This window comes from Neopsephotus bourkii, unplaced genomic scaffold (assembly GCF_033783945.1).
Source record: "Neopsephotus bourkii isolate Nb327-2 ecotype Australia unplaced genomic scaffold, CSIRO-AGI_Nbou_v1 NB_54, whole genome shotgun sequence".
Classification (NCBI taxonomy): Eukaryota; Metazoa; Chordata; class Aves; order Psittaciformes; family Psittacidae; genus Neopsephotus; species Neopsephotus bourkii.
This window is the reverse complement of record NW_026900571.1, coordinates 1,478,311-1,502,368: the sequence shown is the minus strand read 5'-3', so window position 1 is coordinate 1,502,368 and position 24,058 is coordinate 1,478,311. Positions and strand designations below refer to the sequence as shown.

At 40.5% G+C, this 24,058-nt stretch overlaps 2 protein-coding genes across 2 annotated transcripts in view; both read left to right on the top strand.

Annotated features, from left to right (window-relative positions):
* Positions 1-24,058, top strand: part of ATP10D (ATPase phospholipid transporting 10D (putative)) — a 125,778-nt gene that overhangs the window by 29,383 nt on the left and 72,337 nt on the right. The gene's annotated exons all lie outside the window — the stretch shown is intronic.
* The window catches only part of LOC133212081 (gamma-aminobutyric acid receptor subunit beta-1-like), a 62,169-nt gene that overhangs the window by 36,268 nt on the left and 1,843 nt on the right, over positions 1-24,058 (top strand). Inside the window, exons 3-5 of the mRNA XM_061353110.1 lie at positions 15,275-15,412; positions 15,517-15,669; positions 16,964-17,214. Of these exons, the coding sequence (XP_061209094.1) occupies positions 15,275-15,412; positions 15,517-15,669; positions 16,964-17,214 (542 nt within the window). The remainder of the gene's footprint in view (positions 1-15,274; positions 15,413-15,516; positions 15,670-16,963; positions 17,215-24,058) is intronic.

The following is a 24,058-nucleotide window of genomic DNA, read 5'->3' as shown; positions in this document are numbered from 1 at the left end:
TTTTTCTAATCCCATGCACAAGGACACTAGGGCTGCTGAGGGGTTCCTTGAAGAGCATCCTTTGGAAATCACATTGGTTAAGAGGTTTTACACATGGATTCACAAGTACTATATGCTGTGCCATCCTGTCTTCTTGGACTTGAAGCCCTGTCTACTTCCTCAATCCAGTCTCGCTTATTTACCCAGGGTCAGCCTGTGGCTGGACTGTGCATGGATGTGAGCTCAGAAAGCTGCTGCAAATACAGCCCACTCTTCCTCCCGAGCTCCCCCTCAAGGTGAGAGCTGCAGGATCTCCATCCCTAAGGGGTGACAGGAAGGTGGCATCTGAGTGAGTCCTTTCCCAGTTCCAGGGTGCTTCCTCACCTCTAAATGAAGCAAACTGGAGAGACATTTTCCCCTCCAAAAGCTCAGTTCTCCCCAGTGCATCCACAACTGCACAGCCCTGTGGCAATGTCAGAGCTCACCAGTACTGTAGTACACATAACCTGGGCCTCTCTTTGAGTTCCCCAGTGTTTTTAATGGAAACTTATTCTTACTGCAAAAGGGGCATGCTTCAAAGGAACCAGGCAGTCCTACAGGTGAATTGCTCTTAAGCTACTCAAAGAACAGATGAACGTAGCACTGCTTGTGAGCAGAAAGGCAGTGAGTCATCACACCTTTCAGGGATGCTGTGGAAATTAGCCAAAGAAAATCCCTGAAAACCTAAAGTGATAAGAATTGTTCCCTAATAATATCTACCAGTGAGTATTGCAATATATAAAATATTGCAAATAGCAGCAAAACAACTGTGCTACACAGGAATGGGAAAAGAGCACAAAGAATCAAACACTGCCCTATTATCAAACTTCTCCAGCAGAGCAGCCAATGCAGAGATAATACATGCCTATACTGAGCCAGCAGATTGTTTTCATTAAAAAATTACATTTCCAGCTTTCCTGAAGCTATCTTACCTGACTGCAGCAGCTGTGTATGCACTGCTGACAACCAGAGAAATGTATACATTTAGGAGGGGGAGAGCATTTTGGCTGCACATGTTCCTTCACTTGCATTTTCATAGCTTTGCTCAAGCAGTTCACCTTATTTCAAATTCTGCAGTGGCAAATGGGGAGACCATATCAGAGGCTTTACACCCGTTTCAGTGCCTAATACCATGATAGCCACTGGAAACTTCTGTCTATAAAATCAAGGGATTTTATAACCAGAACTGCTTCATCAGCAGAGCTGGGATCTGTAACAATCCATTTTTCACAGATTAGCATATACTGGGACAGAGAAGACTTAATACTTGGCTGGAGGTTACCCAGATTGCTTGGCACTCTCACATGAGCTCTGATGGATGTCAGCTTGTCAATTTAAGGTGTTAAATCCCCCAGCTGTTAGTTCTTCTGTACCAGGTAGCCTCTGGCAAGGGATACAACTGCTATGGCAATTCACAACCCAGTGCCTTGGCACAAGCTCATTGTCCCTGGCAGCAGCTGAGGTAGGCTCTGGAAGAGCATGAGTGAGATACAGACACACATCTAAGCTGATAAAGGAGCAGACAGGAGGAGGAGACAAACAGCCAGGGACAGTAGCATCAAACTGCTACAGCTAATTCACTCAGTACTTGTCTGTCAGAGACTTCTGACTGCACACAGCTGCCCCACTCTAGCATCCTTCATTACAAATACAAGTGCTGGTCTCACTGCATCACCTAGAAGATAAGACAGGATACTGTTACTACTCTAATACTCTTCGTCTCTTTTAAATCACCAATATCACAATCATGGCATGATCTTGCGGACTAGGATTACACCTGGCTTTTACTCAGAGGAAAAAAAATGTTTTGTCAGCACTACTCTGACAATAAATTAAGTCCTCATTTGAGGTTTCTCTTCCAGCATCCTCCAAACTTCAGTGAAATATGTTTCACTTCCACAGGAGTCACAGGGAGGGCCAGGCTGAGCTCCAATTTGGCAAACTTATTTACTTATTGTCAAGCTACTATGTGTTTTAAAACAGGTCTGAGCAGATTATCAGAACTGTCCCTTTGGTCTCAAAAATCTGCATCTCTATGACAACCGTAACACTGCAGCATGATTCAGAGATCAACACTGCAACACTGAACCATGCCTTAGCCTTGTCAACAGCACTCTTACAAACCACTTCACTTGTGTGGGTGAGCTGAACAAGCCAAAGGAAACCTAAACAGGGTGAGATGGGGAAAAGAGGAAGATTTATTTAGTCAGCTACAGTATAGAAAATGGCAATTCTGCCTTGAATCTGTTGGTTTTATGTCTGTCCCTGCTTCAAATAGAAATAGACCTAACAATAAATGTATGTAATGCTTTGATGAAAGTGCAACCAACTTAAAGTGATATTACAGTGAATCAATAAAATACTCCACTTGAACCTCCACACAGTTTGTTGCCAGAAATAACAACAACTGTGTTCATACCTAAACATTCATTATCACCTCTGTTGGCACAGAGTGGTCTGACAGAATTAGATTTGAACAGATTTATCACAGCTCCCTGCTTGAGACAAGATTGCATTGATCCATGGTATGATTGCATTTGAACTACTGAGGATGTAAGAACCTACACTTCAAACAAAAAGGGCTGTTTTTTTAGGGATGAAAAACCTGTCTTAAATCCAAGCTTTCCCAGACAGCTTTTTCTTTTCCTGTCTGCAGGCACCAGATATCTAGTAATTTATTCATGCCTGGCAATAAAAATTCAGTAATGATTACGACTGTGCTGGTATCTGAGGCAGCAGGAGCTTTAAGCTAGATCCACTCATGTATTTTCCCTAAGTATCCAAACCCATTAAGAGGGCATCTTTTCTCATCCTGCTTCTCACCATGCATATCACATTGCTTCCAGAAAGCATAATTTCTCCCCTCCCAAAGGAGCTCATCACTCAGAGTATTCTAAAAACCAGTTGGAAGGCCCCTTCCAGATAAAACCAAAAAGGCTGGAAGGACACTCAACTCTATGCCTTTTTTTAAGAGGTACAATCTTTCTGATGCACCTAATGAAGGCAGCTCTCAGCCCTCACAGTTGCTTAGGCTCTGCCACATCTGCAAATGAAGAGCTTCTCTGACTCACCCCCTGTCAGACTCCTGCTGCTCCCCTAGGAGATATGTCAGACATAAAGTCATGTCCCAGCATGTGCCACTTCCCACAAGCCCTGCAAACCCAGAGTGGGGGGAACCTCATTTTCTGCACTTTGTCTTGTCTCTGGTTATTACAGGGTAGCACTGGGAATAAGAGCTCTCTTCTGCTTTCAGCCAATTCCTTTAACTGCTCTAAAATACATACTCAGCCTTAAAATTCTTTCAAACTTGGTGGACCATGAAGAGAGACAGCAAGGTATCTGTTCCAAAGCTCAGATCTCTCGGTGAGATCTTTCTGAGATCATTAACCATCTGAAGGCAAAAGGCAGTAAAGTTCCTGGCAGCCCATTTTGACTTAATCTACCATTGTTACCAGTTATATGATACAAGGTTCTTAGCATTTCATCCAATGCACAGCATCCACAATTCACCAGTGTGCAGGTGGATCTCCATCCATGCCTTCTGTACTCCGATTGCTGCCCGCTCTATGACATGCACAAAATGCCTTATTTCACAAGGGCTCCACCATGGATCAAATGCCATATTCAAGCAGCTAGCTCCCACAAATCCTAGCAAAAAACAGTTAACACCAGAAAAACAGGAAATCACACTTTATCACAGCACACTCACAGACCAAGCAAGACAGCACCACTGGAAATATCCTAGCAAGTGCAGGAATGGAGATCAGCATACATAGGCTGCTGGTGTGATACCATACACTGCCCACTGGGACAGCAAAGTGACTTCTCTCTGGACCACACATTTTGGAGTTTGAAACACACTTTAATCATTTCTAAAGCCACTCAGATAATATATTCTAGGTCACTCCATATAGCCTAAGCAGAATACACACACTGAGCTTGTAGCACTGCAAATTCACTCTCAGAAGTATCACCCCTGGAGACTCGGCAGGCACACAGCAATCTGGAGATGCACGTTAACTTCTGACATAGCTGAAATGCCATCCTTCTGAGCTGCACAGAAAATGCTGGCAGCAAAACAGGAGTGGCTTTAAAGCTACAGCATGAGCATCCACAGCAGCAGATTTAAACATCACAGGGACAGAAAGACTACCACAGAGTTATAAAGCTGAGCAAATTTCAGCTTGTTGAATATAAAGCTTGTTGATACTGAAACTGAGAAATTAGCCAAGTATGTTTCTTTTTTCCACAAAAAAAAAAAGAATTAAAATGTATTTTTGGCTCAGTTTAAGTCATTCCTTACCACTCATATTTGAAGTCAGTCACTAAGCTAAAATAATTCATTCTTCACAGTACACTAGTGTTAAGCCACAGCTACTGCTCTGTTTCCACACTTTGGAAAGATTTCTTTCCACAGAAGACTATAAACCAGTTATTTGACTTTCACAATGTATTTTTACACTGCATAAAAATTTAGAAATTACTCAGATGCTGACAGTATAGTCTATATGACTTTCCCTTTTTAGTTTCAAAAAGATGGATAGCTTGTCTCTATATGGATGCATTAATTTTAATAGCAAATACTTGACACTTGAACAGAGGAAGTTAGCCAAGTCACCTATCTGGTATATCTTAAGCACTCTTCTCTTGCGCACAGAGGAATGCAGAGTTACTCTTGCCAACTTCTCATTTTAGTGCCACCTCAGTAGCCTCAGAGGTACCAATATAGAGTTCAGGCTATCCCCTGGTGACAGCAAGAGGCAGGAAAGCTGGGGCTGAGTCGCTTCCCAGCACAGCCTCACCAGGTCTGAGCCTTCAGCTTCTGACAGTCCCTAGGTGAGGGGAACAGTAAAAGGAGATGCTGGGCTTGCTCTTCAAAAACCAGGGTTCTTTTAGAGGAGAGGCTGATGTCTGTGGAAACAACTGTGCTCTTAAATGAGTATGCATTTCTGCAGATGGAACAGCAGGAAAAATAATCTGTGCACCTGGTCACATCACATTTCTGAAAGAGCTGGCATATTATGTTTTAAGAAAATGCAGTTGTCCTAGGACATTACAGCTGTAAGTGCAGTTTATGTATTTTCTTGCCTTCTGACAAGGTGTAGATTACTGTATAAAATATACAAAGCCCAGAACAAATTGGAAAATTTTGGTAGTCACGAATTCACTTCAATCTCTGAGAATGAAGCCTTGCACCAAAAGCATCTGAGTTTACAGATATCATAAATCTAGAGAAATTCTCTGTTCACTGCCTATCTACTTTAGGTCTTGATCTATACCTATAGCTCCTAGACACTGCAGTAATACAAGTAACCAAAACATAATGCTTCGAGTCTCAACGTGGAAAGACTTGTCTGACCTGGGACAGCATTAATATGAAGTAGAATTATTAAGGGGGCCTTTCATGTCCTTATAACAATGTAATAAATTACAAAATAGTATTTTTCAGGCGAGGTTTTTTCCCAAGTGAAATAAATTGCTTCAGTAATACGCAATGATTTTGGAAAAATATTCATGCAGAAAAAGCATAATGCACACACAATACATGTGCATTGTAAAATATATTTTCTAAAAAGAGTCAATATTTCACTTTCAAAAGTCAAAATCATTGGTATCTTTGCTCAAAATTAATTTTGTTTAGAAAAACATTTTTTTATTCAATTATTCTTAATTTAGCCTGAATGAAAATGTTCATGTAGCTCAATATAACTTTGAATCTTTCTACAGTTGTTCATGAATTGAAAATTCAGCTGCTTACATAGTCAGAACAGTGAGTGACACCACCATGAAAACCTCACTCTCACTGTTTCTCTAAAAAGCCCAGGTACAGTGGCTCTGTAGTTGTCTCCATATTTCCCTCTGAAAAATTTACACTCCTGAATTAAGTAATTAAAATTCTGAAAGGGAACATCTCAGACAAGGGAGTATAATATTGCATAGAAGTATGAGGTGTACTTGCATAACCCATGCCAGCGTAAGTAAGAAACACGTGATGTTCTGATTCATCTGCAGCCTGAGTCCTGTTGAAAGCAGAGGCCCTATTGCCTTAAATGAGAGCAGGTTTTGGCCTGACAGGCTGCAGTACAAACCAGATCGACCTGGATTTCAAACGCCTTTTTCACCAAGTACAACAGCTGCATCTAAAACTGGGGAGTCTGCCTGGCAACAAAATGAGAGCACTTACGAGTAGATCTTAATTAGTGAAATTAAATAAGTGCTCAAGGGCAAGATGTGTTTACAATAAGAGCAGACAAAACTATGTACCATGCAATATTGACTGAACTAAATTAACTGAATGCTAAGCAGCTGGACCTCTGTCGCTGATGTTTACATAATGTGCTTATAAATAGTGTTATCTTTTTAACTTTGTAAAGCAACTCAAGTCAGAAAAAACATTGAGGACTATGTCTCAGGCTGGGATTGCCATCCATTGTACAGCACCTCCAGATGAGAAAGAAGGAAGGGGAAACAGGAGTAAAAAGAGTGATTTGCATCAGAGTTATAAACTACATAAAATGTGCTCCCAACAGCACTGCAGACAAGTTACCTTGGTCTGGATCACATGAATGTGCGGAAGTCCTTTAAGTTAGCAAAGGAAGTAAGGGACTGCAAAACTGGGCTTCCAGTAGAGATCAGGTCTTGACACACAGAGGTCTCTTTCTGAGCCAGGCACTCCCAGACTGTGCTGCCAGGACTGGAATAGAAACAGTTTGCGGTCTGCATTTTGCTGTCCCTGAAAATTGATGCTTTCCCCTCCTCATCAAAACTGAGGGGAATGCAAGTTAGAAGATAAAGAGTGGAGCGGAAAAGCAAGCAAACCTCACCAGAAGGGGTCAGGAGCTTTGATCTGACTTTCTGCAGACTGAGGTACAGCTGGTACCCAGTGTAAGTGTCTATTCAGGAGGAGAAAGGGAGAAGGAGAAAGCTCAAAACAGATTCAGAAGAAGGGCATCTCAGAATGAAAGCAAGAGAAGATCGGGGTTTCTCACACTTGCTACTGAAGAGAAACAACCCCCTGTTCCCAGCTCTGAATTCTCAAGGACAGTCTAGTACCAGCAACCAGAGAACCTGGATGTAAGGCAAGGAGCTATTGGCGTTAATCTTCTCATGCATAGCCTCTGCCCTGAGCGATGTTGACTAAACAAAATCATGATGGTGTGACTTCAGAACCTTGCTGGTTTTAAACCCACAAGAGAAGGGGATTCAAGCAAGGAAAAAGAAATATAGAAGCAGTTCAACAAACAGATTCTCAGCAGTTGCAACTGAAGTAACTAAAGTACCATTTTAAAACTTCATGCTTCAGAGCCACCCAAATTAGATAACGAGAAACTAGATGCAGGTCTGTAGAAATTGACGTACTGTGGCTGTACTCAACCGGGCTGGTCTGTTAATAGCAGCTTTGCATCCTGTATACATGTTCCAATTACACAAGAATCTAGTTTACACAAGAAGACACCGGTCAGGAGCACATACTCAACACTTGAATTGTTAAAATGTTTAAAAAGCAGTGTCATTGCTGTTAATTTTGAGAGAACAGGTCATGAAAATGTCTCAGGTCCAAAGTTAAATCACTGGCACTGCTCACCACTGAGTTGCTATGGCCAGGTTTCTTAGTACTACACAAAATATGTGGCTATGAACAAGGTTTTCTAATCCAAATTTAATTTGCATGAATTACATAAAGATGAATAGAGTCAGAGGCTCTCAACATCAGGCTAAAAATCATCACTCCAATGATGAAATAAAAATATGAGTTGTAAAGGTGAAAGACATGAGATGGCAAATCAGGCTGCAGTGGAATGTGTCAGACCCTTTACTGCTGTACTATCTCAGAACAAACATCTGTCTATCTCACCCATCATCCTGTCTCTCGCAGTGGCCAGAAGCACATATCTATGAAACCAGAACAAAGCATAAGATTTACATGCTACTATTTCCCCAGTATACTCCTCCAATAAGTGTTCTGCACTTTGCTCCCTCAAGTCAGAAATTGTATCACTATGTTTAATAACCTGGATAGATTTTTATTCTGTGAATATAAGATTCTATATACACAGATTTACACTTCTGAGCAAGCAAAAACTTCTGACACATCACCTTGTGCAATGAGTTCTGCGGTTTATCTGTACATTGTATTCCCTTTTATTTCTTTCAAACTAGCCACTAGACATACGATTTGTTACCTCCATGGTCTGGAAGCATGAGGGATTGTGAATGAATCACGTCCTGTTCAATCTCACCATGGTAACTCAGGATCTTCAAGACTTTTATCATAACATTCCCTCAGCCACCTTACCTCCAGACTGGAGGATCCTGAGTCAGTCAGTCCTTCCTTCAATGGAAGAAAATCTATCCTTAATCCTTCATCTCTGTGGCTGTTCTATGTAGCCTACTCAGTATGGCTATTTTGGGGAAAGAAAGAAAACTGCATATAAAAGTAAAAAAATAGCCGTTAGTTGTAGAGCATATGAAAATGCAAACAAATAATTTTGCATTTGCCTTCCTTTCCTTTCCTAATAATTCCTTGGTTTGGGGTTTTTTTCCTAGCTAACGAGAATGAAAGTCTCACTACTGAACAGGAAAAAAATTAAAATATCAGTATGCTTTATAAGAGCTACTCTTGCACATGAAAGCTATACAAGATAAAATATATTAATGTGTATTTCTGGTTGTGCACTGTGTTATATCTATTTTAGGCTCATTAGGTCCTTTGACATTGCTGGCATAATCCAGTAGAAAGAGACAAATAAACCAGCAAGGCATTTTCAGTAAAAGTCTGACTACTTATCCACAAACCTTTCAACATTTCCATCCATTGAGACTACAGTGATACTGAGAAGTCCTGCTGGGTTAGTCATTAAAGAGATATTAAGCAAAACAAAACAACTCCTTTCCCAAAGGACTTTCAACCTTCTATCAAGTCTCACTGGTAAATGAGATTTAACAAGTTAAAGGGGCAAAAAATGATAACAATGATAACAGGTAACAATGCACCAATATTAAAGGTATTTGCACAGTAAGGCAAGGCTATAATTCACTCTCTGAACAAGATTAGTATGTTGCAACAGTGACTTTATGCTGTAATGACATTTATTTTCTGCTTCTAATGGATAGGAAATGATGTCTCCAACTGAGATGAAACAGATTGGCCCATATGTTAAATTTGTTTTTATTTGAGAAACCTTCTTAAGTAACTGACAACTTGTAGTACTCCAGCAGTCTAACCAAGTCGCCATTTCGGTCAGTATTGCTTAGGGTAATTCTGACTCATATCCCCAGTTACAATTAGCCATCTGCCTATAGAAAGTATTTCTCAGTTGAAAACAAAAGTAACTTAGAAAAACAAACACCCACTCAAACACGGGAGACAGAGAGTCTTTTCAAGCAGTTCTGTCACCTTAATGTTAACTAGTGACATTGCTTTCCAAACCATCTTCAGATCTGCTGTGCCCCATTCACATGTTGGGTTTAAGTTGAAATAGTACTATAGATTTACCACTGTGTGGACCCCCTCGGTGGTGTGCAGGGGAAATGCTTTAGGTTCCTGTTTGAATACAGCCATAGGAATTATAACTGTGTGAAACAAGAAAAATGATATTGCAGGAATACACATAGCAATGAAGACTAAGTTGTTAGGAAAGGGATGATCCAGTAGTAATGGAAAAGGATGGGTTCTAGCCTCATGTCCTTACACAAGGCCAAACACACAGTGGAAATATTCTTTTGAAATGGTCTATTTACACCCAGATCCCTAAGGCAGAGACCCTGGTGTTTTACTGGGTGTTTTAGAGCTGCCTACCCTGGAGAATCAGAAGGAAAATGGGGCTTCATTTGGACCTCTCTGTGGAATTTGGTAATAGTGGTAGAACTATGACTTTTCTTGTTAAGTGAATGTAATACAGATCTTTATTTATCCCAGAGGTGTTTGAGATGGTGAGTGCTGAAGTGAAAAAGAAAACAGCCTGGTGACATTAACATCTAATGCACTGTTAACCTCAGCTATAGCACAATGTCAGCAACATTTCTAAAATATCTTTTTTCTGGGAACAGCAAGATTTATACATAACCTATTCCTTGCCATGCTTGAATCTAGTTACTTTATAAATCTGTGGTATTTCTGCATGTGTTCTCACTTAAACTCCCAGCTGCTGGTCTAGAAGTAAAAGAAATAGAAGTGTTGGCACATCAAGGCCTGTATTATCATTTCTAAACATTATTTTCTCAGAAGCAGAAGTTTAATATCTCATGCTGGGCAATTAAACTTATTTTAGAATCATAGAATCAACTAGGTTGGAAAAGACCTTTAAGATCACCAAGTCCAACCATTACCCCAGGACTGCCAAGACCACCACCACGAAACCGTATCACTGAGGGCCTCATCTACACAGTTTCTTAACACTTCCGGGGATGGTGATTCCACCATTTCCCTGGGCAGCCTGTTCCAATGTCTGATCACCCTCTGGTGAAGAAATTTTCCCTGATGTCCAATCTAGCCCCCCCTGGTGCAGCTTGAGGCCATTTTCTGTTGTCCTATTGCTTGTTACTTGAGAGAAGAGACCAACCCTACCTTACTATAACCTCCTGTCAGGTAGCTGTAGAGAGTGATAAGGTCTCCCCTGAGCTTTCTCTTCTCCAGACTAAACACCCCCTGTTCCCTCAGCTGTTCCTCATCAGACTTGTGCTCCAGACCTTTCATCAGCTTTGTTGCCCTTCTCTGGACCCGCTCCAGCCCCTCAATGTCCCTCTTGTAGTGAGGGGCCCAGAACTGAACACAGGATTTGAGGTGCAGCCTCACCAGTGCCCAGTACAGGGGGATGATCACTGCCCTGGCCCTGCTGGCCATGACTATTGCTGATACAGGCCAGGGTGCCATTGACCTTCTTGGCTGCCTGGGCACAAACTGGCTCACGTTCAGTGGCCGTCAGTCAGCACCCCCAGGTCCTTTTTTGCTGAGCAGCTTTCCAGCCACTCTTCCCCAAGCCTGGAGCGCTGTATGGAGTTGTAGGGGCCCAAATGCAGGACCTGGTACTTTGCGTCATTGAACCTCATACCGCTGGCCACAGCCCAAGGGTTTTGAAGATGGAAAAGAATATACCAAGCAAACAATGGCTTAAATAGATCAAATAATTTTCATAGGACCTTTATTAATGATAATAATTTAAAAATCACTTATTATTTAGGCCAACAATATCACATGCAGAAATCCTGGGAAAATGTTTTTATTAAAGTGAGCTAGCCTGCTAGGGATGCCAGCCCAGCAACCAGGCCACGTTTGCTCCAGAAGTATTGGGCATTTAATAATCCCAATGCATTTAATAATCCCAATGCACCCTCTGCATGAAGCCCAGCTATTAAACTCTGCTGCTTACACCAAGGGGCTCCGCTCCCACCACCACCGCCCCGCCTCGAATCCCGGCTCTCCACTATCAAGTGCTAGTCGCTGTCCTGCCCAGGTTCTGCCAGAGGCGGACCCCCGCCCCCCGTCGAGGTGGCCCATATCGGGCCGGGCGAACCCCGTGCCGAGGCCCCCGAGGGGAGGCGGGCAGCGCTCGGGGCCAGGTCCGGCGGCGGAGCGCGGGGGCCCCCCGGTGGCCGTCGAGGGTGAGGACAGTGACAGGCGGGGCTGGGGATGTCTAACACCTCCCACCGAGCTCCCTCGGAGCCACCGGTGCGGACCCTGGGAGCGGCGCTGGAGCTCGGTCCCCGCTCGGAGGGGCTGGTTTTTAGGGAACGGGAATAACTGAATCAGATAAACTCATGTTGTTAAATCAGTTAAATGTTATTAGTGGAAATCATTCTAGACTTCGCAGCTGAAGTTGCAACTATTCCTGACAGCTGTTATGAACATTATTGGAGTATTTCAGGTTCCCAATATCCGACTTCTATGAGAAATGTGTTCAGACATCACCACCCAGTTGCAAGTACTGATACCTCTGTCACAGCAGCAAAAACATTCCCTTAAGGCAGTGACATGGATATGTATGTAGATGGAAAAGGATCACATGGAAAAAAAGCTGTTGAGGGAGTACCTGATCAGTACACGTAACTCCAGGCAACAAATCAGCATATTAGCACTGGCCACTGCCCAGACCAGACCTACTTTCTCTATCACTGAAATAGCTTTCTTCCATTGTATATGTTAAGGCATGTACTGCCAGAAACGGGTTTATCATTGCCTGCTGGCCAGAAGCTAGTGCTGCTCCACCTTGAATGTGTCTTCATTTATATCACTGTCAGTCCTCACTTGAAGGCACTGTTCACTTCAAATAGGAGTGATCTGCCCTCTCCTAACTCTGTGCAGAGCTGAGATCAGTCCCAGTCTTTAAACTGCAGCCACTTCAAACTTTAATCCTCTCAAGTGTGCTAGTTTGGAAAGCAAAAGGCAATATCAACACCTTTGGAACAGGAGGGCCTCCAAGCCCTGCACCTGTAAGTCACCGTCAGATGTGAGACCAACACCTCTCACACACAACTACAGCAATGCGCAAAGCACATAACAGAGGGCATCACACAACAAAAATGATATGCCAGCAGGAAACGGACTGCCTGGGGAGAGTTTACACCTTGTTAGTGTCTGGCAGAGTTCTTACAATGACTGTCAGGGAACTCATGATTGTACCGAGGTTCTCTCTATGCAAAATCACAGGAAGATATTCCATCTCAATTCCTGTTCTAGAAAGAGAGCTAACAAAGTGAATGCTCCTGATTGATTGAAAAACATCACTATCCCTTTCTCACCATTTCCCCCAGCTTTAACTGGAGTAAATTCAAATAACAAATCAGCATACTAGAAAGAATGATAGCTCATGCTAGTTCTGTTTTTTTGTTGTATTTGGAAGTCTTTTTTAACTTGTAAAGGTTAAAGGCATGGTCTGCAAGCCATGATAGCTTGTCATCAGCTGAAATGTTCCACTTGCTTTTGATCAAGTGACTTTGTAACCTTGTAGCTGTATTTTTCATTTAGTAGCCAAAATCGAAGAAGTCTTTCCAAGACTAGTGAAAAGCACATTTGCCTACATTACAAAACTCCCATAGTGTGCTTTTGTGAGGGCCCAGCATGACCACACACTACACCAGTCACATACTGCAATCGCTCTGCAGGAAGTTGTGCCCGTTTTCTCTCTGAAATCTGCCCTGTGATATCCCAGGTGTTTATCTGCTACCACTGTGGTTTTAACAGCTAAATCTACAATAATTCACCTTTGGGGAAGGGAATTTTATCTGCAATAAAGTACCCAAACCACTCCCTCTTTCATTAAGAAGGCGGAGGGACTGCAGAGTGGCTGGCAGGGGCTGCCTGAAGAGACAGCAAATAAAGTCAGTCTCTGAAAGCCAATACAGCAAGTATCTGTGCAGCATCTAGTTAGCGCTGCACCTTTTTTATTCTAGACTCTAAAGATAAAATAGCTATGAGTGTTCCCTCAAGTAGAGATTATCTGTGTGCCTACACATAATCAATACCGTTTCCGTATAAGATGACAGTTTACTATTTCCTATGGTTTGATCTATCTTTTTAGAAAAAGATTCAAGAGAGATGTTTTATAATACAGACTTGAAAAAAAATGAAGTTAACACTTCCCTGACAATCTTACTCTTGTCTCTTTGAACAGCCTTAGCAGTCTTCATTCTTCCTTCGATCATTCTGCATTACACCCTACATGTTGGCCCTTGTGGTTTGTCTGTGATGCCTTTAAAGCAGCTGCTGAAATCCCACTACCAAGCAGCTACCATGACCTTTTGCAGTGAAAAGCTTTTGGCTTCTACCTGGAAGGAATGAAAACCAGCCATGCAGAGAGCCCTGTGTGACAGTCCTGGGATGGTTCATTTCAAACAAACCATCATACTTACTGGGAAGCACAGTTTTAAGCAAACAGTAGAGATCCAAATTAAACAGGCTACTGTGGTTTTGGGAGCAATTCTGATACTTAGCAAACCATGGCACTGAGCAGCTCACAAATAAGCTATGTGAACAGTTAAACTTGTGCAGCCCATCACTGTGTGTTTGTATCAAAAGATAGCTGTTCAATAACTGTAGACTTTCCAAGCAGTCCCTTGAGCCTGGCAGCAAGTTTTCAAAGCTTCTCTGATTGTCACCAGGAAAACTATGGACCTGCTCTGCATGTGGTAAGCCTTCCAGAGACGAGTTGTTACCAGGCATTACCACAGGCAAAGACATCTCAAGACTCATTTACCTTCCTAGAAAGTGCATTATTGGTGCATATGAAAGGATAAGTTCTCAACTCTGTAGAGGCTTCTGATGGTTGGTTCAGCTGGCAAAACTACTGCCAAGTTTTTTAAAGCTTTGGGTTCAAATAGGTTTTTATTTGATCTGTGTTATGCGATTTAAACCTGAATAAATCTAACACCTGAAGGAAAAGTCTAAAAATAGATGAGATGCTGTTCTCATTTGGCAGATAACTGGAGAAGGTAGTAAAATGTAATATATTTGAATTAATTTAAATATTAGTTCAAAAGCATCATCAATTGTGAGGTGTTTTTTTTGAAACTCATTCATTCTTGAGTTTAACCTAAGTTTTCAAAATGGTAACAGTAATGTTAACATTGCCAGTGGTAGAATGGGAAAATAATTTTTAATTACATTATAATTATGATGATATATGATAATAAAATTCTAAACATCACTGATAAAAGGAAAAAGAAAGGTGTTAGTTTTGAAGTCAGTAAGAAATAGTTCTGTAATAACAGAAGATCAGTGATGCCACAGTCTAATTAAAAAATAAAATGTCACATGAATATCAAAGGGACATCTACAGCTCTGACAGACATTGTCAGGTATTAGTACAAGCACCTGTGTTCTTCTAGAATCATCTTTGTCTCCACTGGCTCCAAACTCTATTTTGTCACAGTGTTCATAGGAAATCAAATGCAAAGCTGGGAACTGAACCTAGTTTTACTGTCAGAGCTCCTCCTAGAGACTTAAAGTTTTGCTTATGTTATACCAGTTTGTTGGTAAACTGAGCAACTGAAGCCTGAATGAAAAGTACTAGTATTAGAGCTAGCTAAAAATTGACTTTTAATCTTATATTCTGTCCTTGTTTTCTGTCTTCTCCTTTTCCACACCTAGAAGCTTCCCCTGAGTATGGAGGAGGCTATGTGGTTTCTGTACAACAGAAATGTCACACAACAGGAGGCTGAATTCCTGATTAACAGCAGCTCATTCCAACTTTAACCACAACTATTTAAGCCAAGTAATAAAACAAAAAGAATCAATAATCCAATCATGCCTCTGTTTCAGATGGATACACTACTGATGATATTGAATTTTACTGGAATGGAGGAGAGTCAGCAGTAACAGGAGTTGATAACCTTGAACTCCCACAATTTTCTATCGTTGATTACAAGATGGTGTCAAAGAGAGTGGAATTTACAACAGGTGAGAACTGGCTAGCTAAAAAAGCTTCCCCCTCTTCCCCAGCCCAGAAATATCAGTGTCTAACTTTGTTAGGCATTAGTCATTACATGACTTCTTTCTTTCAGGAGCATATCCTCGATTATCACTGAGCTTCCGGCTTAAAAGGAATATTGGATACTTCATTTTGCAAACCTATATGCCTTCCACACTCATTACAATTCTGTCGTGGGTATCTTTTTGGATCAATTATGATGCCTCTGCAGCCAGAGTTGCCCTAGGTAACTTCAAAATCACTGAACTACATAGATACATTTTGTCTTTGAATACAGTAGCACCAAATCCAGACAGCTGATAGCAGCAGCATTAATTGTGATCTTAGGCATGCAGCACAGGGTCTTCATTGTCAGGAAGGTGTCACCTTGCCTAAATCTGAAGGTCTTGCTCTGTAGTTAGGACGGGATCCTAACTGATTTCCGATTGCCATAATGGTCTTCAGATCAGGCCAAAAGTATCTTGCTTTCAAACTGAAGCATAAAGGTCTAATTCAGGTATTTATGCCATGGTGCATCAACATTTCATTGATGTTAGAAAGTGTCCTTTCAGGCCAAATACATGGCTGGAATGAATAGACAAGATCCTACTGAAGTGAGTGGAGATACACCAGCTTACAACAAATAAGCCTGGTTTACCTACGTAGTTGGCTCTTTCCCGTACCATGTTTCTTCCTACAAGTTTCCTTAATAACCAAGATCTTAGAATCATAAAATCATAGAATCATAGAATAGTTAGGGTTGGAAAGGACCTGCCATTATCTGCACTTTAAGGAAGCTTTTCAAATGATAATGCCAGAAAGCCGCTTTGTCCCATCTCTATTTCCACCTCTGTAAATTCAACTCATTACACCTGTGCTTACCAGTTATTGTCTAGATGCATTAATGACGTAGAAAGAATCGTGCAATGGTGGATAACACAGTGATATGGAAATTATTTACTTTACTTGAAAGCACCTCTTTAACAGGAAGAGCTCCTTTGATAAAAGCATATGTATCTCTTTCTCTTCATCAAAGACCACCACTTCATCATAAAGCTTCCCTTTCTCCTTTCAATCCTCTGTTTTCAGTCGAAGGCTAGATACTTATTCAAGTTCCCCAGAGCAATGCAAGCCACCCTATTGGGTCAAGCAGGGCTATTGCTTTAAGTAAAGTCAGAAGCATTTCCTCACATAGAGAGAACAGTGACCAACTCTTTGCTATTCAGGTCAGCTAATACCACATTCCCTAGCACATTTATTGTAAAAATTAAGGCAAGATGTACCAAGATAGCTTGGGTTTTTGAAGGCTATTTCATTCACCCTTTATTGCATGGAAATACAAAGAAGGTGATATTAGCAGGCTTGCAAGGATATCTTCATTTCCAGTCCTGCAAAATACATTTCCTTGGCTGTTTAGAATCTGATCACATAAGCCATAGAAGAGCATGAGAAGTGCACAACAGGGGGCAATGCTGCCATTACAACTTTCATGCTCACTTCCCATTCTTCTTAGTCAATATCTTTTTCCTCCTTTTTCATAGGAATCACAACTGTGCTGACCATGACCACCATCAGCACCCACCTCAGGGAGACCTTGCCAAAGATTCCCTACGTAAAGGCAATAGATATTTACCTGATGGGATGCTTTGTGTTTGTGTTCCTGGCCTTGCTGGAATATGCCTTTGTAAACTACATATTCTTTGGGAAAGGACCCCAATGTCAAAAAAACGCAGGAAGGAGACCAGGACATGCTTCAAGAAAGAAGAGCAGACTGGAAACAAATAGAGGCCAGGTAAAATGTTTAAGCTAATTTTTCAAACATTATTTCTGCTGTGATAATGTTGATGTATATGATAGTAGAGATAGATGTAATTTAAACACATATGTAAAAGCATTTAAGATTGTCTAGAGAAAAAAAACATTTTAAGGAGATTACACCAACATATGGTTTATTCCATCTTCAACTGAAAACAGGGTAAGAAACTACAAGCATTTCTCTGCAGCATGGGAGGAATACAACAGGTACAAAGAAGTTAAACATTTACAATTGTGACTGTATATTTCTTTGCTGTAGAAGGTGGTATAGAAGAAATGTTTATTATATAGTTCCTCTTTACACACAGAAACTTCACCAAAAATAGAAAACAAAGACAGATGCTGTTGCTTCAGTGAGTCTTGATTGAAGCCCACATCACCGAGTTTCCAGGAACATAAGGAGGATGCTGCTAGGTTCTAATAGTTTTCACAGATGTCAGGATTTTTCCCTCAGGCTAAATTCAAGCAGGCCACAACTACCTCCAATTAAAAAGCAAGCCAGACAAACTCCAGGAAGTAATATTATGGACACTTTAACTAGGAAAATTTACCAGTACATCACTAAGCACTTGCAAACTTCTACAAAACTGTTCCATTTTTTCCCAGTTTTTCAGAAATAAACACTTCCCTCAGATGTATTTTGCCCAGTCTGACTCAGAGGAAAATACATCCCCTAATGAGCCCCAAATTTGCTTCTGTTCTCTGCTTTTCTTACAATACATTACATCCAAGTATGAATGAGATCTTACCAAGGCTGTCCTATAAACTCCTCTGTTGTTGTGGCCTGAGGCAATAACATTTGGACAAAACTGTATCGAACCTTGTGCTCAGCTTGAAGAACAAGACGGACACATAAAACTCTGACTAAAGGTAAGACTTCAGCTTGATGGATGTTTGCAATTTCACATACCTGCCAGGAAGTGCATTTCAGAAACTCTGATATTTTATTAATTCTAGAGTTGTGTTCTTTGTGTCCCAGCAGCCACACCGCTACAATCAAGCATCATTAACTGAGTCATCCTGTCCTCAATCTCAGTGAACTCATGAGCCCTTTCCTGCTTTCACCTCCTGTCCCAGTGTGTAAGAGATGCTTTATTACAGTGAGTGCACGAATTCTGTTCAGGCTTGAAGCAGTCTCCAAGGTCCCACAAAGTACTGTCCTCCACAGAGCAGAGGAGATAAGTCACCCTGTTACGGGTTGTTGTGTGCAGACACTATCTATCAATTTCTGTGGAAGTTAAGGAAGCAGGAGAAACAGCAAAACACACCAACTCTAACCAGTCACCTCAACAGCTCTGGAGATAACCCAGCCTAGGTGAGAAGCACAGCAAGAATTCATGATGAAAAGGGAAGCAACACTTCTTCAGAGGTCAGCCTTGGCGGCCTGACCCCTAGTGCACAGAACTAAGGATGAGAAAGTGTAAAGGATAAGATGCAGGTAAGCTCTTTTTCCTACACATTTGGAGACTTCTTTTAACTAAAAAAAAAAAAAAAAGCCTTAACTTGTGACTAAAAGCTTCTGTCTAAATGCTACACTGACAAAGATTATGCTGAGACCAGTACTCAGAATGGGATGGAAAGTATTTACAACCACACTTTAACTTTTCAGAGCACCACATGCACGCACCAGCATTTTTCTGACAGAAAACAGAAGGCATACGTGCTTTGTACCAGGATTTGTAAGGGTTCACACTTTAGATTGAAATTCCATTCTGAGGCTGTGTATGCTTTAAGTGAACTGACTGCTTTTTGCCTGTACAGTGCAAGTTTGTGATTTTAGATACACATATATATATACACATAGACACACACATGTGAATGGGTATCAATGGATTTTGCTATCCCACTGGAGATAACATTGATGTGGGACCCAGTGAGCATTCATTTTACTCAGCATGGAAGTGCAGATGTCCAACAGCTGTATTTCTATCTTCAGCAGGAAGAATGCACATGACCAGAGCAGTGGGACACGGAAAGGTTATGAGACCTCTAATGAAGCCAGCTCCCAGTTCCTTGCCTTCATGTTTTGAGAATTTCCACTGGTGGTATGATATCTCTACTGGAACACGGGAAAGATTTTTTTGAGCACAAAGGAAGTACAGCTGTAAGTATATACATATATAGGGTAACTTTTCCCTTTTACTCTTGACCCATACTACTTATCCTTTCAGGGACCTCTAAGCAATAGAAGATATGTAACAGTGCTTCTCCTCCTTGTGCCAGGTGAAGATATTTCTTGTTGCCATCTCACATACATGACTAAAAGAATTCAAATTCCTTCGTCAGATAACAAAAGCCTGAGATGTGAGCAACACTCAGCAAACTGACTGTGATATTAACACAGTATAGAGAAGACCAGGTGGAAAAGGAAACCATACTGCTGTTTCACATGTGGCTGTTCTTACTCTACAGTCTGAAATAAAGCCTCTCCGGTTTCATAATTTATGCCATTTTAATTTTTAATATGCAGAAAAAAATTAGTTTGTAGTAAACAAGCTTTCTGTTTCTCTGAATAAAGCATAAAGACTGTTTATATCTCCTTGTCCATTTTTCGAAGCTAGGTACCACTGAGGAAACTTAGCCAGCAAGAAAATATTTTGATAGTCTATGTATATAACTACTTCTGTTTCCCCAGACAATTACAATGTGAATAATCATTACACAGAAGATGTCTCTTCAGCATGAGAGAGAGGATGCAATCATGTGAGTGGGAAAGGGACTGAGCCATCAAGGGGTTCATAAATGGCAATACAAGGCATGGTGTCTTCTTCCCCAGTTCTGCAGAGCATCACACCCTCCTTTCAACCTTTTGTGAACCACAAAACACCTGGAATGGAAAGCAGAGACCAGCCACTGGCTCCAAGGAAAATATGCAATCTTCCAGTATGGTGGCTACTACTGTTTTCTCCTGCTGAAAGGAGAAAAAGGAATGAGTATATAATCACACAGCCAGCTCAACCCTCAAGCAAATCCACACCTGAATAAGTACACCCCTGCTGAACATAACCTGTTTCTTTCCAGATCAGATTGTGATAACACTAGTGCATTTGTTGCAACAGGACAGCTTGTATGAGTAACATGGCCCTGAATCTTTTGTATTAAAAGAAAGGATGTTTTTGTATTGAGACTAAAGAAAAGTTCTTAACCTTTTATCTCCCACCAGTTAACATAAAAAAAAGTAGAAAGTAGGTAGGTAAAAACCCATTCTGGATAGCACTAAGTAATTGGGGGTCATCCTCTTGTCAAGGAATGCCAACATGATTTTACCCTAAAGCTGACTACTTTTTATATGGTCAACACAGGACTATTGGGTTAGGGTTATTTTATTACTTTAATTGTTTTACACTTACAATATCATTTGATGCTCCTAATCAGGAATTGCATTTTCTAAGTAAACATGCAAGCCAGATTATTATTACTTTTCGTGATTTTTCCTGAGCACACATTGAAGCTTTTCCATCACTGATGAAGATTAATATCTGTGCTGATTTAGGCTTTAGGTAGTTTCAGTGCAAATGAAGAATTAAAAATCTACAAACACGATAGGGCTACAAACGTCATTACAAGAAGCATCACCACATAAAAGCATCTGAAGAATATTTAAACTATGGTAATTATAGCAGAGGACTGGCATTTCAGCTTTAGATGCTTTAACATTCTCCTCACATATTGTTCATGGTATGTTCAAAAGACAGGAAAAAAAAGCCCACAAACCAATTCTTCAGCTTTCTACAACTTTACACAAAATTTATGCATTGTACAAACAAGGCAAAATGTACACATATCACAGTATCACAGTATGTTAGAGATTGGAAGGGACCTCAAAAGATCATCTAGTCCAATCCCCCTGCCGGAGCAGGAACACCTAGATAAGGTTACACAGGAACGTTACCCACATTTATTCTCGGAATATGTTAAGCAAGAAATCCTGTTTTCATCTGAGCAATGGTCAGTTCACGTAATAAAATTTAGGACATTCCAGTTAAAAAACAATAAGGTGGTATTTGAAAGAATAAATGCATTGTATCTGAGCAAGGAAAAGATACTCTGGGTTTGATGTAGCCCATCTTTCCTACCTATAAGCGGGACTGAGACACCCTACTCCCAAGCAGACAACCAGCTAGGGGGCCAGAAAATTAGTAGACAGAGTTGTCTCTTTCACTCCCATTTTTTTGACATTCCATCCAACACAGATGTGTCAAAGACTGTGTAGCGCTGCAGTACATTTCTGACGTGGGGAAAGAGCCTCATCACTGTGACATGCACTGGAATGAGTTAAAGCCTACTGACTGTCTCTGATGCACAGAACCAACAGCAAGACCCAGGTAACCTCATATTAAGTAAGGGCAGAAAGATTTTCAAACAGCAAATTTACAGCTTTTACTGTGTGCATATTTGCTGTTATTTCATTCTAGCATTAACATAAAAAAACCTAGTAACAAATCTCTTTTGTGTATCCCTTAAGAATTTGTACATTTTCCAGATTCCAGACATGGAAACCGTTAGAATTCCTATGCTTCAGTAACAAAGCCTCAGCTGCACAAGTTTTGAGACTATTTTGAGGTGAACCTCAATAAATTCTGAAAGGTTTTTTAATAATGTGGGAAATTAACTATTAGTCCAGTTTCATGTTGCAGAAGCAGAGAATTTGACTCAGGTACATAAGAAGAGCCTTTGTGTTTTTCGGAGCTACTTCATTCAAGACCAGTGTAAGGTTCTTTGCTCTGAATTGCAATGACTGCAATTCAAAGACTGGATTGCTTTATGATGTATACAGATCATCCTGCCTAAAATGATTTAAATAAAATTCGTTCTAAAATATATCAGGTTCATTCATAAGACTTACAAGTGGGAATTCATACACTGGTTGGCTTATAATAAACTGTCAGGGCATATTAGTTTAAGAAACATCCATTTAGATTATAGGCAGTTACGAGTTGTCTTCACAAAAGAGAAGCCATAATAACTGTTTAATGATGCTTGCACTGTTGTTACTGCTATTATGACACTAAAGTCAATTAGATTAAATACTAGGTTATATAATCAAAGAGCTGGGGAAAAATATGGGAAAATACTGGAAACCTATCAAAACTTCTGAGGATTAAAAAATATCTCTTTTTACATGGAGATTGTTGCTTTTTCCACAGAAAATATCAGAACTTACGAGTAATGAACAGTCCCATAGTTATGGCAGTCCTCTGGAGAGTAGGAACCCTAGCTTAGATATTCCTTCTGCTTAAATTTGAATGTATTTTTTTCTCACGTAAAGATTGCAAACACCATGCTGATTTATGACCAGCTGGCCTCTCTAACCAAGCATATGCAAGCTTTTCCTACCAAAACAGTGGTGGGAAAAGGGATGTCTCCACTGAATGCTTATCTCAACATAAACAGAACCAATTCCTAAACCAGACTAGTGCATTTTCTATCTGTGGTGATTTATTACTCCATTTAGAAGACCTTTTTTTTTTTTTGTCTCACAGTTCTCCTGTGTAGCTTTTGTACAAATAGCCCCTTCATTTCTTTGTTTTCAGTTAGTAAGTGCTTAGTCTGGCATAGTGTAAATACACCAGCAGTCATCACGCAACATTTTCTCCTTCTGGTAATGCGAAGGAACAACTTCAGTGCTGCCAGGTGGAACCAAGGCTTCTCCAGCTTCCAGCTTTCCTCTGCAGCAATCCCCAAAGACTGGATTTCCCCATGTGCTCTGCTTGGAGTTTTTTCTTGAACATACTTCAGACCTGCTGCAGATTATTATATAATTTCCTAGCTCTGCTATGACTTACTATAAATTTAAAGCTCAGTGTGAACTAAGTATTGCGTATCACTGGTACTTCACAGGACTATACATTGTCAGGAATTACTTTTTCCTTGGTATGAAGGCATTGCCAGACAGCCATAGCATAGACTATAATATACTTAGTCTAGGTCCAACACCACAGTTTACAACAAACAGTTTCAATACTCAAGTCAAAGTCTCTGAAATTTCATTTAAAAGGTCTGTGTCCTAATGTGTATTTCCCTCATATGAGCTACAGTGGACATTTAAATATCTGGGAATTTGAAACATCTAGGAAGTCTCTATTGGAGAAATCAGGAGTCATTCTGGAAACACCAAAGACACTCTCCAAAAGAGATCTTACTACAAACAAGCAGAAAACTAAAGATGAGTGAAAAGTAAACACTTCATAGTAATGTTGCTATTAATGGTTAATTACATTCATATGTGAAAAATACAATGATATTAAAATATTGTTTCTATACACAGATCATTGTTTGTACTGGACATGTATAGACTGGTTGCAGCTTTCAGTCCTTTGCTTAGGCATGTAAAACAGGGCCTTGACTGACTAACAGCACAAATAGAGTGATAAGAATATTTGAAATAACTGCTTCTGGTACCGACATACAAAAATGCACCTGAATATAAGATTTTATTGGATAAAATGGATTATTCTATCTGCATATGGGCAAGTTAATGGTGTGCTGTTGCAAGCAGTGATTTCCATCTCTGTAGTATAGCAAACTTCCAAAATTCATTCTCATCAGAAGCATTTTACAATAACTGATAAAATGCACATGTACCTACATGCTCTTCATACAATGAACCCATTGTTACACAATAGGTTTTGAAACTAACCTACAGCACTAAAACTGTATAGAACTGTATAAAATGGGAAGAGACAGCAACATTTAATTTTCACCTTGAGTATTTGAAAGCTTCGGGTCACCAGATATTGAAAAACCAGTATTTCATAAAGACCATGATCTAACTTAAAATTAGAAAAGTCTTACTTTACAGGGGATGAGATAACTAGCTG